The following is a 15,083-nucleotide window of genomic DNA, read 5'->3' as shown; positions in this document are numbered from 1 at the left end:
CCGGGTGTGGGTTTAACCCGGACTCTATTTCCCAGAAGACTCCGCGGCCTGAGGCGACTTGTCCGTGCTTCACTGTCCTGGCGGCAGTTGGTGGATCCGCAGCTGATAATAGGCGGCTTCCCGTTTACCTGCGTCTCCACTGGAACTCTTCTCATCAGCCTACCTCATCCCGACGCTGACCCCACGGACAGGGGCGCCAACCCGAGCGCTGCCTCGGATTAAGTGTCCGTCGAAGTCGGCAAGCCCCACCTTGTCTCCCCGCGGCTCAGCAAGGGCCCAGTCCTGACGGCTGTCGCCTTGTCGCCATGGCGCCCACCATCCAGACCCAGGCACAGCGGGAAGATGGCCACAGGTAGGCGCTTCACCGTTTGTCCGTGTCGTCTACCCAGGTTTCGGCGAGGCAGGGGGTCGGGCTCGGGTGTCTACCTATAACGTCACTAGTCCCCCAGTTCTGCCCGTGGCGTCACGGAGCACTCAAAAGAGAGGGGTTTCTTCAGAGATGAAGTGTGTTGCCCCTTCTCCTCGCCATGGAGTTCGAGAATTAAGCACTTGGAGACTTTAATGGGATTGAGCACTTGGTTTCATTCACTTAAAAATTTAGGGACACTTTGTCTAAAAGGAATTGAATAATTGGTTCCCTCCATTAAAGCACTTGGAGCACCCATACCTAAAGGATTGTTACCCACCCCTTACCTCTTTTAAAAACTTTGAGAAGCCCCCTTCACTCTCCTGTCAATCTCATCGTCTCCATCCTTCTACCAATGTCTTTTTCTCTTACCCACCAGGCCCAATTCCCACCGGACTCTGCCTGAGAGGTGAGCCCCATTATGTTTTCCTCAGAGGGGCGGGCCAATGGGGGCTGAAAGCAGAGGTGGGCAACGGGCTGGTTCCCACCCCCAGTGTATCAGCGGTTTTTATTTGTTTGTTTCCTAACCCCTACCCTCCTCCCCTTTGGCAGCCATTAGTTTGTTCTCTATATCTGTGGGTCGGTTTCTATTCTGTTTTGTTTATTCATTTGTTTTGTTTTTTAGATTCCACATATAAGTGGGATCATGTGGTCCTTGTTTCTCTATTTCATTTAGCATAATACCCTCTAGGTCCACCTGTGTTGTCCCAAATGGCAAACTTTTATTTTTTATTGCTGAATAATATTCCACTATACATATACACAAACACACATACCAGATCCTCTTTATCTACTCATCTGTTGATGGACATCTAGATTGCTTCCGTACCTCAGCTATTGCTAGTAATGCTGCAGTGAACATAGGGGTGCATATATCTTTTCCAATTAGGGTTTTGATTTTCTCTGGATAGTCAGAAGGAGAATTTGCTGGATTGTATGGCAGCTCCAATTTTAATTTTTTGAGGAATCTCTGTACTGTTTTCCATAGTGGCTGCACTAATTTACAATCCCACCAACAATGAGAATTCCCTTTTCTCCACATCCTCACCAGCACTTACTTGTTCATTTTGACAGGTGGGTGGTGATATCTCATTGTGGTTTTAATTTGCATTTCCCTGATGATGTTGAGCATCTTTTCATATGTCTGTTGGCTGTTTATCCGTTTTGGAGAAATGCCTATTCAGGTCCTCTGCCAATTTTTAAATTGGATTGAAATGTTTTATTTTTTCGTGTAAGTTAACTTGTGTGAGTTCCTGGTATATTTTGGATATTAACCCATTATTGGATGTATTATTTGGGAATATCTTCTCCCACTCAGTAGGTTGACTTTTTGTTTTGTAGATGGTTTTCTTTGCTGTGCAAAACCTTTTTAGTTTGATGTAATCCCATTTATTTATTTTTTGTTTTTGCCCAGGAGACATATCCAAAAAGCTATTAAGAGTAATATCAAAGACTTCACTGCCTGCCCAGCTGTGGTGGCTTAGTGGTTGGGCATCATCCTATGATCCAGGAGATCTCGGTTCCATTCCGGTCAAGGAACATGCCTGGGTTGTGGGCCTGATCCTAGCAGGGGGCGGGCCAGAGGCAGATCAATGACTCATCATTGATGTTTCTGTCTCTTCCTCTCCCTTCCTCTCTCTCTGAAATCAGTAAGAATATATATTTTTTAAAGAGAGACTTTACTGCCTATGTTTTTTCCTAGTTTTATGGTTTCACAGTTAATTTTTTTTTTTTTTTACAGTTAACTTTTTAATCCATTTTGAGTTTATTTTTGTATATGGTTTAAGAAAGTGGTCCAGTTGCACTTTTTGCATGTTATCTGTCCAGTTTTCCCAATACAACTTATTGAAAAGACTGTCTTTATCTTAGTAGATATCCTTGTCTCCTTTGCCACAGATTGACCATAAAAGTGAGGATTTATTTCTGGGCTCTTTATACCATTGATTTATGTGTTTGTATGCCAGTACCATATTTTGATTATTGTGGCTTTATACCATAGTTTATCAGGGAACGTGGAACCTCCCACTTTGTCCTTTCTCAAAATTTCGGTGGCTATTCGGGATCTTTTGTGGTCCCATATAAATTTTAGGATTAGTTATTGTAGTTCTGAGAGGAATGCCATTGGTGTTTTAATAGGGATTGCATGGCCCGGCTGGTGTGGCTAAACGGTTGAGTGTTGACCTGTGAACCAGGAGATCACAGGGTTCGATTCTTGTTCAGGGCACATGCCTGGGTTGCGGGCTCCATCCCCAGTGTGGAGAGTGCAAGAGGCAGCTGATCGATGATTCTCATCATTGCTGTTTCTTTCTCTCCCTTCCTCACTCTAAAATCAATAAAGACATTTTTTAAAAATGTGTATTCTGCAGCTTTGGGGATGAAATGTTCTATAAATGTCTGGTAAGTCCATCTGGCCTAATGTGGTATTTAAGGCCATTAATTCTCTATTAATTTTGTGTCTGGATGAACTAATCCATTGATGTGAATGGGGTATTAAAGTCCCTACTATATTGTATTACTGTGGATTTCTCCCCAGATGTCCATTAATATTTGCTTTGACTTACCCCTCTGTAATTATGTAATGTCCTTCTTTGTCTTTTTTAACATTTTTTGTTTTAAAGTCTATTTTGTCTAATAGGAGTATTGCTACTCCAATTTTCTTTTCATTAAGAATTTTTTTTATATTTACTGATTTGAGAGAAACACCGCTTTGCTGTCCCACTTATTTATGCATTCATTGATTGGTCCTTGTATGTGCCCTTACTGGTGATTGAATCTGCAACCTTGGCGTATCAGAACGATGCTCTAACCAACTGAACTACCTGGCCAGGATTCCAGCTTTCTTTTTGTTTCTATTTGCATGGGGTATCTTTTCCATCCTTTCACTTTCAGTCTGTATATGTCTTTCAATTAGTAGTCTCTCGTAAGCAACAGGTAGATGGGTCACGTGATTTTTTCTGCTGCTGCTGCTGCTGCTGCCATTGAAACTTGGGTCATGTTTTTGAATCCATTCAGCCACCCTGTGTCTTTTTATGGGAGCATCTATTTACATTTAAAGTAATTATTGATAAGTATGCACTTAGCGCCATTTTGTTCATTGTTTTTTGGTCGTTTTTATTGTTCTCTGTTCCTTTCTTCTCTTGTGGTTAGCTGGTTTTCTTTAGTATTTTGTTGGGGTTCCTTTCTCTTTATTCTTTGTATATCTTTTGTAGGTTTTTGGTTTGTGGTTACCATGAGGTTTTATAGATATCATTAACAGTCTATTTTAAGCTAATAGGCACTTAAATTCAAATATATTCTATAAGGACTACATTTTTACTCCCCCTCCACATTTTATTAGTTATATTTTAGGTCTTTTTGTGTTGTCTCTTCCCTACTCATTTGTAGTTTGAGTTGAATTTGATACTTTTTCTTTTGACCTTCATAGTAGCTTTACTTATCTTTACTGTTGAAAGTATTGAAGATGTCCCGCTTTCCCCCCCCATTACCCCCTTTCACCCCACCCTTGCCCCCCCAATAGGAGCTTTTTAAATAAGCCATTCTGTTCCTAGATCTGGAGTGGTCTGCCGAGTCAAGTACTGCAATAGCCTCCCTGACATCCCCTTCGACCCCAAGTTCATTACCTACCCCTTCGACCAGAACAGGTGAGACTAAGATTGAGAATGGGAAACAACTCAGAGTATGAGCTCCTTGTGGGCAAGGCCTGCTTCTCTCTTTTTTTAATCCTCACCTGGGGATATTTTTTCCATTGCTTTTCAGAGGGAGAGAGGGAGGGAGGGAGGGAGGGAGGGAGGGAGGGAGGGAGGGAGGGGGAGAAACACTGATGTATCTCCATCAATTGGTTGCCTCCTGCATGCACCCTGACTAGGGGCAAGAAGCAAACCAGCAACCCAGGTATGTGCCCTCGACCTGGAATTGAATCCAAGACCATTCAGTGTGCAGGCCGATGCTATAACCACTGAGCAGTAACAGCCAGGGCAAGGACTGCTTCTCTTGACTTTTCTCCTTAGGGCCTAGAACAGTATCCTGCACATACGATAGTAGTAGGTTCCTGATAAATATTTCTTAGTGAGCACGCAATGTCCAAGTCTCTTTCCATTGGAGAGCCTGTCTTTGGACTCCAACATGGGGGGCTCTCTGCAATTAGTTCCTCCCTATAGAAGTAGGGATTCGAGGGGTAAAACTGGAATTCGGGAAACCATAATAGACATGTTTTCCTACTCAGGTTTGTTCAGTACAAAGCGACTTCCTTGGAAAAACAGCACAAACATGACCTCCTGACTGAGCCAGACCTGGGGGTCACCATCGACCTCATCAATCCTGACACCTACCGCATTGACCCCAATGGTATGTAGGGAAGCAGGGAGGGCCTGCTTTAGGCTAGCATAGGCCTAGCCAGGCCCTCTGTCATAATCTCTTGCTCCCTTGCTCTCCTCTAGTACTCTTAGATCCAGCTGATGAGAAGCTTCTGGAAGAGGAGATTCAGGCACCCACTAGCTCCAAGAGGTGAAGGGGTGCTAAGTGGGGACTGGTGACTGGCTCCAATGGAAGGAGGGTGGTGGGGTCCTGAAGTACCTGATCCTTCACTTTAGGTCTCAGCAGCATGCGAAGGTGGTGCCATGGATGCGGAAGACAGAGTACATCTCCACCGAGTTCAACCGTTATGGCATCTCCAATGAGAAGCCTGAGGTCAAGTAAGTTGTGGTGGATAGGGAGGGAAGGTGGAAATTTCAGGTGTGTCCAGTGGCCCCTAAAGGCCGTTCTTTCTCTTCAACCCTAGGATTGGGGTTTCTGTGAAACAGCAGTTCACTGAGGAAGAAATTTACAAAGATAGGGATAGCCAGATTACAGCCATTGAGAAGACTTTTGAGGATGCCCAGAAGTCGGTAATTGAGGGACTAAGGTGGAGGGAGGCAGAAAAGGGGGTGCCTCCAGAGCTGCTCCTCCTCACCGTGTTTTTGCCCTACCAGATCTCCCAGCATTACAGCAAGCCCCGAGTGACACCAGTGGAGGTCATGCCTGTCTTCCCAGACTTTAAGGTCAGATCTGGGTCAGGAGGCAGAGGGGGATAGCCTGCCATCTCTGCCCATCTCACTTCTAACTCCAGTGCCCTCTATCCCCCAGATGTGGATTAACCCATGCGCTCAGGTAATCTTTGACTCAGATCCGGCCCCCAAGGACACGAGTGGAGCAGCTGCATTGGAGATGATGTCTCAGGCCATGATCAGGTAAGCGGCCCTGCTGCCAACCTTGGCCTATTCCTCACTGCCCTTTGTCCTCACTCATCACTGCGCCTCTCTTCCCCAACCAGGGGCATGATGGATGAGGAAGGGAACCAGTTTGTGGCCTACTTCCTGCCTGTGGAAGAGACGCTGAAGAAACGGAAGCGGGATCAGGAGGAGGAGATGGACTATGCACCGGATGATGTGTGCGTGGGGTGGGGTTAGGTTTTGGGATTGAGATGTCTTCCTCTCTCCCTCAAAGGGAAGAAATGGGGCTAACCCTGTCCCCCTCTTCCTCAGATATGACTATAAGATTGCTCGAGAATACAACTGGAATGTGAAGAACAAGGCTAGTAAGGGTTACGAGGAAAACTACTTCTTCATCTTCCGAGAAGGCGATGGAGTTTACTATAACGAGTTGGAGACCAGGTACTTGGCACGCATTCCTACTTCTGATTAGCCTGGCCTGTGCTTCAGGGTCAAGACCCTGGGATATGCCACCTTGGAGGTCGTTTGTACCTAAGGATTTGTCACATGCATTCGTGAGCAGCAGAAGCCTGCTCATGTATGTGGAGTAGACCTGTTTCTAACACAAGAACCCACAGAGAAAATCTTTATGTAACACTGGAGGTATTTAAACCTTTTGTGTAGGGTAGACAGCCAAGTTTCCCAGTGTTAAGAGACTTCAAGTGAAAGTAAACATAGCCAAAGTATGGGATTATATATAAAATTAGCGTATTTTAAATGAAACCCTGAATACCCAAGTTAAAAAATGTGACCCCAAAAACCCTTCTCTGATGGCTAAAAGTTTACTTTTGGCTGGGGCCTTTGGTGTAAGGATTGGAGGGAGGGAGGAATATGACCTTGAATTTCTATTTCAAGCAGAGATTACAAATTCTGATCCCGTAAGCCAGGCAGAAAATGTGAAAGAAGGCGCAGTGGGCTGATGGGGTCTGTGTGACCTAGAGCTCTTGGCAACCTCCAAGGGACACCATAACCCAGCTCAACAAAGGACTCCAACCCATTGCTGATATACTGTAGGAAGCAAAAAGGCCCACTGGCAAAAAGACTCATATTTCCCTCAAACCAGAGATCTAGGTTCTGTTTTTAAGTGTTGGTTACTAATTCACATTAAAATCTGTACACACACTTTATAAAGTGCAAGGCAACCAAACTGGTCGCTTGGGAGCTATCATTTTCCTCCTCCCCTGCTCCAAACCAGAGTTTTCTTCCTCATTCAATCGGTATTTATTCTGGTCTGGGCTAAGCATTGGTGAGGAACATAAGAACAAAGTTGAACCACATCCCCCACTGGGGTTTTTTAACTGCATCTTCCACACCCCTCCCCCAACTTGCCCACTGCAGGGTCCGTCTGAGTAAGCGCAGGGCCAAGGCTGGGGTTCAGTCGGGTACCAATGCCCTGCTTGTGGTCAAACACCGGGACATGAATGAGAAGGAATTAGAAGCCCAGGTAACAAACATTACTGGCTCAGAGTGGGGAGTGTGGTGGTGGGTGAAGAGGGAAACAGAAGCCTGATAGAATACCTTCCTTTCAACCCTGCTGCTTCACAGGAGGCACGGAAGGCCCAGCTGGAGAACCATGAACCCGAGGAAGAAGAGGAAGAGGAAATGGAGACAGAAGAGAAAGAAGCTGGGGGCTCAGGTAAAGCTGCATAGGCCAAACCCTGGGAACCGTGGGAGGGTGGGAAACTGGGTCTCATTCCTTTTTGTTCCCTTACAGATGAGGAGCGAGAGAAGGGCAGCAGCAGTGAGAAAGAAGGCAGTGAGGATGAGCGCTCAGGCAGTGAGAGTGAACGGGAAGAGGGTGACAGGGATGAGGCGAGTGACAAGAGTGGTAGTGGCGAGGACGAGAGCAGTGAAGATGAGGCCCGAGCTGCTCGGGACAAAGAGGAGATCTTCGGCAGTGATGCGGATTCAGAGGATGCGGACTCTGATGATGAGGACAGAGGACGGGCCCATGGCAGTGACAATGATTCAGAGAGTGGCAGCGATGGGGGTGGCCAGCGGAGCCGCAGCCCCAGCCGCAGCCCCAGCCCGAGCCGCAGTGCCAGTCCCTTCCCCAGTGGCAGCGAGCACTCAGCGCAGGAGGATGGCAGTGAAGTCGCAGCTTCTGATTCCAGTGAAGCGGACAGTGACAGTGACTGAGTCCTTTCAGGGCTGGTGCAGACATGATTATGCACAGAAAGGCACTTTTCCGTGGTGTATTTGTGAGCCTTTCACTATTCCCCTCCCCTCCTCCAAACCTTTGCTGTTAATAAAACCAGCTTCTCTACTTCCCTTCCCAGGTCTTATGGTCTCATTCTGCCTATATCCACCCCCTCCCACTCCATCACTTCCTCCACCCCTACCCCAGGTGCTCGGTGACCTCTGCTTATCAGCATAGAAGCAAAGGCCACAGAGGCAGGACCATTAGGTTTTCAATGAAATGTAGCATAACAAAGGTCAGAATCTTTTTTTTTTTTTTGGTGTTTTTTTTTTTCCAAAATAAGCCCAGACCATTAAACAAGTGAAACTCCAACAAATAAATCTCCAACAGCGAGAAAAACTGTACAGTTACTCAAAGCTGATTCTGCCAGTGGGGCTGGGGACAGAAGGGAGGGTGAAATCATGGTGGAAGGGCTGGGGGCTGGGGAGGGGCTGTAGCTGGAGAGGATCAGGGTCCTGCCCATCAGAGTGGGGCCGCCTGCGTCCTGCACACTCTGGTCAGGTGGGGGGAGGGGGGCAGCTCTTGCCTCCCATTGTGTGTGTGGGGGGGGCGTCCCTCACCACCTCCCAGTGCCAGGCAGAGCCAGCTCACCCTGATGGATAGTGAACAAGATGGGACTGGCTGGGAGAAGGTGAGGGTCCTGTAAGAGGGACACCCTGCTGATTCCAAACGAGGTGGCCCCTGTCCATCCCACTTCCCCGGGCTAGTGGGAGGGGAGTTGGAGAAGCCCTGGGAGTTTCAGGGGAATGAGCAAAGGCACAGAAACATGGAGGGGCCGGGGTGGGGGACTTGCATAGGTTGATGAGTGTGCAAGAGGTACATAAATAAACCTGACACCCCACCCAGCCCGGCACTGGGAGAGGAGGTAGGGACCTGGAGCAGGTCCCCAGGGCTACACCACCCCCTGGCTTTCTCCCCCCTCCCTGGGCTCAGAGCTGAGGGAGGTCCAGACCAGGAGGGCAGGGGCAAAAGATCAGGGGAATGGGGTGAGAGTGCTGGGAGGGCGGTGGTTTTAATTTTTTTTTTTTTGGTTTTTTGTTTTTTCCCAACATTTTGTATCTTTAATAACATACACAATGGTTACCAGCCATATTCATAACAAAAGTTATTCATAAAATGTATCTAAAAATAACATTTTTCCCTTTTCGGTGTGAAAAGCTTGAGAATGTCCCAGTGTGTGGGGGAGGGTTGAGGGGGAAAAGGGGGTTGGAATAGGGGACCCTGGCTTCCCCACAACCTGAACCCCTAAATCCCCTCCCTCCACCTGGGCCCCAGCACAACCCCGCAGTAGGAACAGGGACCAGAGGGTCAGTATGACTCTGGGGCTGGACGAATCTCTGGGTTATGATATAGTGTTCCACTTAATGAGGTCATGACATAATGGGGAGTGGGGGAAGGTTGAAAGAAAACAGGGTGGGGAAAGAAAAAAACCAAACAATCCCCTTTCCCTTATTCCTTACCCCCAAGTCTTTCAGCAACCAGACCTGGGAGTGGAGAAGAGTATGTTGATGGGGGAAGGGGATGTTAAGGCAACAGACTTCCTGACCTCACTGGCTGTCCTGGCTCCCCACCTTCAACCTCTGTATCTGGGGAGCCAAGGCTGGGGGAAAGGGGGGAAGGGCTAGGGGGTCTGGAGGAGGGGGCTCTGCCCCTCTCCCCTCATAAAATTCAGATTCCCCCTGCCACTTTCTTGGCTCAGAGAGAGGCCTGGGGATTCTAAAAATGAGAGGGAATGATCAGAGAAAAACCGTTAAGAACTATATAAATATGTATCTTAAATAGGCCTAAGAAATTAATTGTAGAGAACCTCTGATAAACAGGGCAAAAGGAGGTGACTGAGAAGAGGGTGGCTCCTGTCCTCGGGGAATGATGGGAATGGGGAAGGAGAAGGCGGCGGCAAGGAGAAAGGTTCTTCTCACCTGCCTTCTCTTTAGCGCCTCTCAAAATAACATTCAGGAGAGCAGGTTATCTACCCTGCTTGTCTCTCCCCAAATGTCAGATGGTTCTGAGTAGGCCCCACAAGATAGTGGGTCAGTGAGTCTCTGGAGGAGGCTGCTCCCTCAGGAGGGGCAGATGGTGAGCAGTCTGGAGGAGGTAGGGGTGGGATGGGGCCAGGTGGGAGATGAGGGAGGAAATGAGGGGGCAGGCAGGCTGGCCAAGTTCCTGCCCCCTTTATTCTGGCTGCCCCCACCTTCCTGGGCCTCAGCTGAGATCCCTCAATGGGCCTAGGAGTGAGCAAGGCGTGTGCCAATGTTAAACAAAAGTTAAAAGGATGAGTAGAAAAATATTAGAATGTATAGCTGAGCCAGCCCACCCTCTCGCTGTCGCAGAGAAGCCTGTTGGGGGTTGGCCCCCGCCCGCCGCCCAGGGAGCCTATGGGTGCGCTGGGCTGTGGGTCCTGTCAGATGGTGGAGGTTTTGTCTGTCCCATCTGTGGTAAGAAAGGGAGGAAGGGAGGAAGATCAGGAGCTGGTGGGAGGCTTGAGAAAAGATGCTCAGGTAGCCTGCCATCCCAGTCAGGTCCTCCCTGATATCCAGCCTCCCCTAGGGACCCCTCAAGGATGACTCTGAGTTGCTCAGTTCAGAGGTGGAGACGCTGCTGGGTAGGTGGGAGCTGGGTCAGGGATAGAGGAAATGCTCACCACCCAAGGCGTGTTCTGTCATGCTCAGACACAGAGACTCCAGAGTAGGATTGATCTCCAGGTCAGGCCCAGGGACCGGACAGTCTGTGTGGGACAGAGGAGAGTAGGGGGGGTAAGGACTGGACTGAGGTGGAGAGTAAAGCTGGAAAGACAAAACACAGGATGGGCTGGCATTGGGGAGAGGCTGGGAGAGACGAGGGAAAAGGAGGGAGGAGAGACAGAAACAGCACATGAGACAGGAACACACTACAATGGAAGGTACGACTGGGCAGAGATGAAGCACAAAGACAGGCCTGGGTGTATCACAAAGCAGGCAGAGGTGGCAAGGGCTCGGGCAGAGGCTTGGCCAACCCAGAGAAAGCCACCTGCAGACAGAGGAAGCGATGTGAAACTGAGGGAGCTTGCTGGAGGCCACAGAGGCTGTGACTATTTTGGACACACACTGCACGTTGTCTTGGGCACAGTCTAGGCATCTGCTGTGGGTGCTGGGCAGCCCTGTGCTCCCTGACTGATGACCTGCTCTGTACTTGCTTCAGAAGCTTAATTAGAACTCTTCCTGTCCCTTCTTGGACCTGCTCCTCTGGGAAGGATTCGATCCCGGCAGGCCACGCAGACAGGGCAAACCAGGACAGCAGCCACGGGGCTTGTCCTCAAACCACCTCTCAAAAGGGCTTCCTATTCTGGAGTCTGGAAGACAGCTCCCTCCCTGGGCTGACTTAAACCTACCCCACACTGCTTAAAACCCTTCCTGGGATCCTCACTGCAGTTGCAAGTCTGAGCTTTCTACTTGGGTTTAGAAGACCCTGCTCCCACTTCCGGCTTCACCTTTCATCACGTCCCCTCAGAACCATGAGCTCAGGCCATGTCAGCCACCTAATTGTTTTCCCTTTTGACCTTGGGCAAGTCACCTCCTTGAGTCTCAGATTCGTGACTGATCAGACAGGAATGACATTAGTGCCCTCATGTGCAGTTGGGAGGGTTTGACAGTGCAGAATAACTGTCTGACACAAAGCTGGGCACACAGCATATCGGTAAAAAGAATTAGTTTTTTTTGCTCCTGCAGTTCGTCAACCCAGTGTTTTAACATCATTTACAGCTGTCAAGTCCTGTGTTAGGATGAACACAACTGACAGGGTCTCCTGCCTTCAACAGATGTAGTCCACATTGTCTTATAAATTACGAATCCCTACTGATTTGGCAGTTTATGACAGGAAGAGTTTAGGGTCACCTGCATATCTAAGATCTCTCCAGAGGCAGCCATTCCAGACTAGCCTTATCTGCCTCTGCAGCCTTGGTGCCCAGCAATGCGCCTGGCACAGGGAGGAGTCATCCTCAGTAATTGAGCAAGGTGGGGCTAACGCTCCTCCACCTTCTCTTCAGTCCACTTCATTCTCATTCTGATCTCCTGTCTCTGGGCGGGGCTGTGAGCACAGGGAAAACAGCCCTTCCACCTCAAATATCCTTTAGTGTAAAATCTGATCCAAGAGCTAGATGGTTCTGGCCTGGTTACTTGGGTTCTGAAATAATGCCGATGGACTGATAGGCAGGACTCACCTCCATAAATACCTCACTGCTCTGACTCGCTCATCCCCTCAACTCCTTCCAAACTGAGTATTTAATGATCCTCTAAAAAGTGGTGACAGAGACCAACATGGATACCAAAGTTATTATATAGGAGGAATAGGTGGATATGCGGGAGTGGAATTAAGGGGTAAGAGAAGATAAAGGAAGGCAGTGCTCACTTTGGCAGCACATGTACTAAAATTGGAACGATAAGAAAATTAGCATGGCCCTTGCACAAGGAGGACGCACAAATTTGTGTGTTCCATATTCAAAAAGAAGAGAAAGGAAGGCAAGACCTGAGAGAGAAAACTGAAATGGGGTGGGGAAGAGTACAAGAAAACCCATGATGAGGGGAGGTGGGAAGGATGGGGAGAGGTACTTCGGTACAAGAAACAGAAGAGAAGATAAAGGCCAGCTAAGGGTGCTGTGGAGGCAGAGTCCCAAGGGCTGAGGCACTTTACCTGGAGGGAACATGAGAATGGCCTGGGGCGAGGAGTGAACTGGGAGCGAGTGGGTGCGCTGCACAGAGCTGCGGCTCTGGCTGGGCATGCTGTTGCTGCCTCCAGGGTTGGCAAACCATAGGTTCTGCAAAGAGCATGGGGAGAGAGAAAGTGAGGAAGAGGCCCAGGCCCAGGCCCAGGCCCAGGCCCAGGCCCAGGCCCAGGCCCAGGCCCAGGCCCAGGAGTGGTGGAACTGGCAAAGGAGCCCCCTCCCCTCTAAGCCAGGCTGATGCAAATATATGGACACATGCATCCCAGGCACGACCACCCCAACCCCAGAAGCACCAGGCCCTCTATTTCTAGCTGCTCACCTGTCGGCCCTGGCCCCCAAGGCTGGGGCTGGTGAGGGCATGTCTGGGGGAGATGCCCCCAATGCTCGAGGGGCTCAGAAGGCCCATTCTGCCGGGCGGGAGGGCCCGGGGAGGCATTGGGAACTGCCGCTGGGTCCGCCGGGCCACCCCCATCCCCACAGAGCCAGCTATGGGGAGTGAGTTGGAGCCAAATGCCCAGCTGTGAGAAAGCAGAAGGCAGGGTGTCAGTTTAGGTGGATGGGGCCCATCTCTCCACCCCCTCTCACCTCCCTCCACAATCCCAATGGGTAGGACAGAGCCAGACCTGCTCTGAGCAAAGATTCCCTGTCCAAGTTCCTGCACCACACATTCTGTCTCCTTCTGTTCAAGGGTACCCCCAGGAGAGAGACAGGAAATGTTTCTCACATCCAAGCAAAGCAGTCCTCCTAACTTCAATACGCAGATGTGATATTTCTGTTATTTATTTGGGGTGAGAAGGGGCTTCAGAGACCTCTGTACACAAGGTATAAAGAGTACAAGAAACAAGCAAAGGGCCTGCTATCAGGACATGAGCTGTTTTTGCCAGCTTAGCACCCTCTTTTAGCAAAAGAACATCCTGATTTTCTTCTAGTAGTCTTCACTGGGTGATGTGTCACCCAGTGATAGAGTCCCACTGGATTCCCAGCCCAGAATGCAATCACCCCTCTAAGCACTAGCTGTCAACCAGCAAGGGCCTAGGGAGGGATGGCCTGGAAGCCCGGCTGCCAGCCTACCCTTTCTGCTGCCGGTAGTTCTGCATCTCTAGTGCAGCTTTGCGCGGGAAGGTCCGGAGGAGCTTCAGCACTTGCTGTTTCCAGGACAGCAGCCGTTTCTTCTGCGTCTCCGTGAAAGCCTAGAATTAGAGAAGTAAAGCAGGGAGGGGGTGCTTCTTTCAGATCTGCCTTCTGTTCATTTGCTCAAATATTTATCAACTGCCTGCTCTGTGCCAGGCAATGCTGGGATGCAGAGGTGACCTGTGACCAGTTTAGCTGGGGGGAAGATACACATAACTGTGATGAGTGCCATGAGGGAGAAACACAGAGGGAACGAGAAACCTGATCTAGAATGAGGGACTGGTAAAGGCGTCCCTGAGATAGAAACGTTTGAACTGGGAGCTGAGGGGCCAGAAGGTGGTGAGATGAAGGCTGGAGAGGTCGGCAGGAGCCAGCCAGGCACATAAGGAATGTTGGCCACATTAGCAATGGAGGTTCTTGGGAGCTTTAGGGAAGGTCTCACCTCATGAGTCAGGCACTTTTCAATGAGCTGGAGGTAACTGGTGATGTTCTCCTCATCTGGTCGGGACACCAGCAGCTGGGTGCACACTGAGGACACGGGAAAGTGTAGGAGGTTAGCCCCAGCATGCCCTCCGCCACAGAACGCAGGACAGGAAACTCAGGCTGGATAAGTACTAGCTATGTGCCAAGCATGATACCTGGCCTATGAAGCTATATAAAGAACCCAGCATCATGTGCAGCTATGAAGTCAATGATACCGTCTCTCCTTTTAACTCTTACAAGAACCTCATCAATGGGCATTTTTAGCATGAGGAACCTGAGGCTGAGAGAGGTTGAGTCACTTGTCCCAGGTCACAAAGATATAGGGATCCAGACCCAGTATAAAGTATGCTATGTCATGCTGCCTTGGAAAAACCCTTTAAGAGCTTTACCATACCCATCCTGTGGACTTCAGTCACCTCTGGGAGAACCAAAGAATTCTCCTTATCTGTTCACTCTGTACTGGATACAGTTTCCACTGACACACTGTCCTGTTTTTTTCTAAGGCTAGAGACCCTTTGAGTGTGAGCACTGTCTCCTACCATCAGCCTGGACATACCTGAGGGCAGGGGCATTGCCACCTCAGTCTCAAGTCACTCTCTATGGTGTTCTAGTCCCCAGGGTGCTTTAAAATGTTCTGTTTCGCCCAGCTGGGCATGGCTCAGAGATTGAGCATTGACATAGGATCCAAGAGATCGCAGTTTGATTCCCAGTTGAGGCACATGCCCAGGTTGTGGGCTGGATCCCCAGTCAGGGGCGTGCAGGAGGCAGCCAATCGATGACTCTCTCATCATTGATGTTTCTGTCTTTCTCTCCCTCTCTCCCTTCCTCTCTCTGAAACTATATCTGGAGATATAGTATTTAAAAAAAAAAAAGTTCTGCTTCCACTATTTAACTTGAATTTAACACTTAATGCCTGGCTCT

At 49.2% G+C, this 15,083-nt stretch overlaps 2 protein-coding genes and 1 pseudogene across 4 annotated transcripts in view; 2 read left to right on the top strand and 1 right to left on the bottom strand.

The window, feature by feature from the left end:
• Positions 1 to 47: 47 nt before the first annotated feature.
• Positions 48 to 8,040, top strand: PAF1 (PAF1 component of Paf1/RNA polymerase II complex). 3 transcript variants are annotated; one of them, XM_087826668.1, is made up of 14 exons: positions 48 to 352; positions 786 to 815; positions 3,955 to 4,047; positions 4,629 to 4,750; positions 4,843 to 4,909; positions 4,996 to 5,097; positions 5,184 to 5,289; positions 5,374 to 5,442; positions 5,528 to 5,631; positions 5,715 to 5,831; positions 5,926 to 6,054; positions 6,991 to 7,096; positions 7,198 to 7,288; positions 7,367 to 7,930. In XM_087826668.1, the coding sequence occupies exons 1-14, from the start codon at positions 306 to 308 to the stop codon at positions 7,789 to 7,791; spliced, it is 1,608 nt and encodes a 535-aa protein (XP_087682794.1). In that variant the 5' UTR covers positions 48 to 305; the 3' UTR covers positions 7,792 to 7,930. The 3 variants fall into 3 exon arrangements, with proteins under 3 accessions (XP_087682794.1, XP_087682793.1, XP_087682792.1); XM_087826667.1 differs by lacking the exon at positions 6,991 to 7,096 and having other exon boundaries at positions 7,367 to 8,040; XM_087826666.1 differs by lacking the exon at positions 6,991 to 7,096 and having other exon boundaries at positions 7,198 to 8,040.
• Positions 8,003 to 15,083, bottom strand: part of SAMD4B (sterile alpha motif domain containing 4B) — a 36,263-nt gene continuing 29,182 nt past the window's right edge. Inside the window, exons 8-13 of the mRNA XM_087826659.1 lie at positions 14,122 to 14,207; positions 13,620 to 13,738; positions 12,868 to 13,066; positions 12,518 to 12,641; positions 10,494 to 10,577; positions 8,003 to 10,282 (exon numbers count right to left, since the gene is read on the bottom strand). Of these exons, the coding sequence (XP_087682785.1) occupies positions 10,254 to 10,282; positions 10,494 to 10,577; positions 12,518 to 12,641; positions 12,868 to 13,066; positions 13,620 to 13,738; positions 14,122 to 14,207 (641 nt within the window). The 3' untranslated portion in view covers positions 8,003 to 10,253. The remainder of the gene's footprint in view (positions 10,283 to 10,493; positions 10,578 to 12,517; positions 12,642 to 12,867; positions 13,067 to 13,619; positions 13,739 to 14,121; positions 14,208 to 15,083) is intronic.
• LOC148091057 (U6 spliceosomal RNA) lies at positions 12,228 to 12,328 on the top strand (annotated as a pseudogene).

Source organism: Miniopterus natalensis, chromosome 18 (assembly GCF_054644295.1).
Source record: "Miniopterus natalensis isolate mMinNat1 chromosome 18, mMinNat1.hap1, whole genome shotgun sequence".
Taxonomy (NCBI): domain Eukaryota; kingdom Metazoa; phylum Chordata; class Mammalia; order Chiroptera; family Miniopteridae; genus Miniopterus; species Miniopterus natalensis.
Note: the sequence above shows the minus strand (reverse complement) of the source record. Positions and strands in the feature narration are given on the sequence as shown.

Excerpts from the sequence above, each read along its gene's own strand:
- PAF1 (XM_087826666.1), top strand. The coding sequence starts at position 306 with ATGGCGCCCACCATCCAGACCCAGGCACAGCGGGAAGATGGCCACAG. Across the intron at positions 353-785 it reads CAGCGGGAAGATGGCCACAG|GCCCAATTCCCACCGGACTC; the intron begins GTAGGCGCTTCA and ends CTTACCCACCAG. Across the intron at positions 4,751-4,842 it reads CTACCGCATTGACCCCAATG|TACTCTTAGATCCAGCTGAT; the intron begins GTATGTAGGGAA and ends GCTCTCCTCTAG.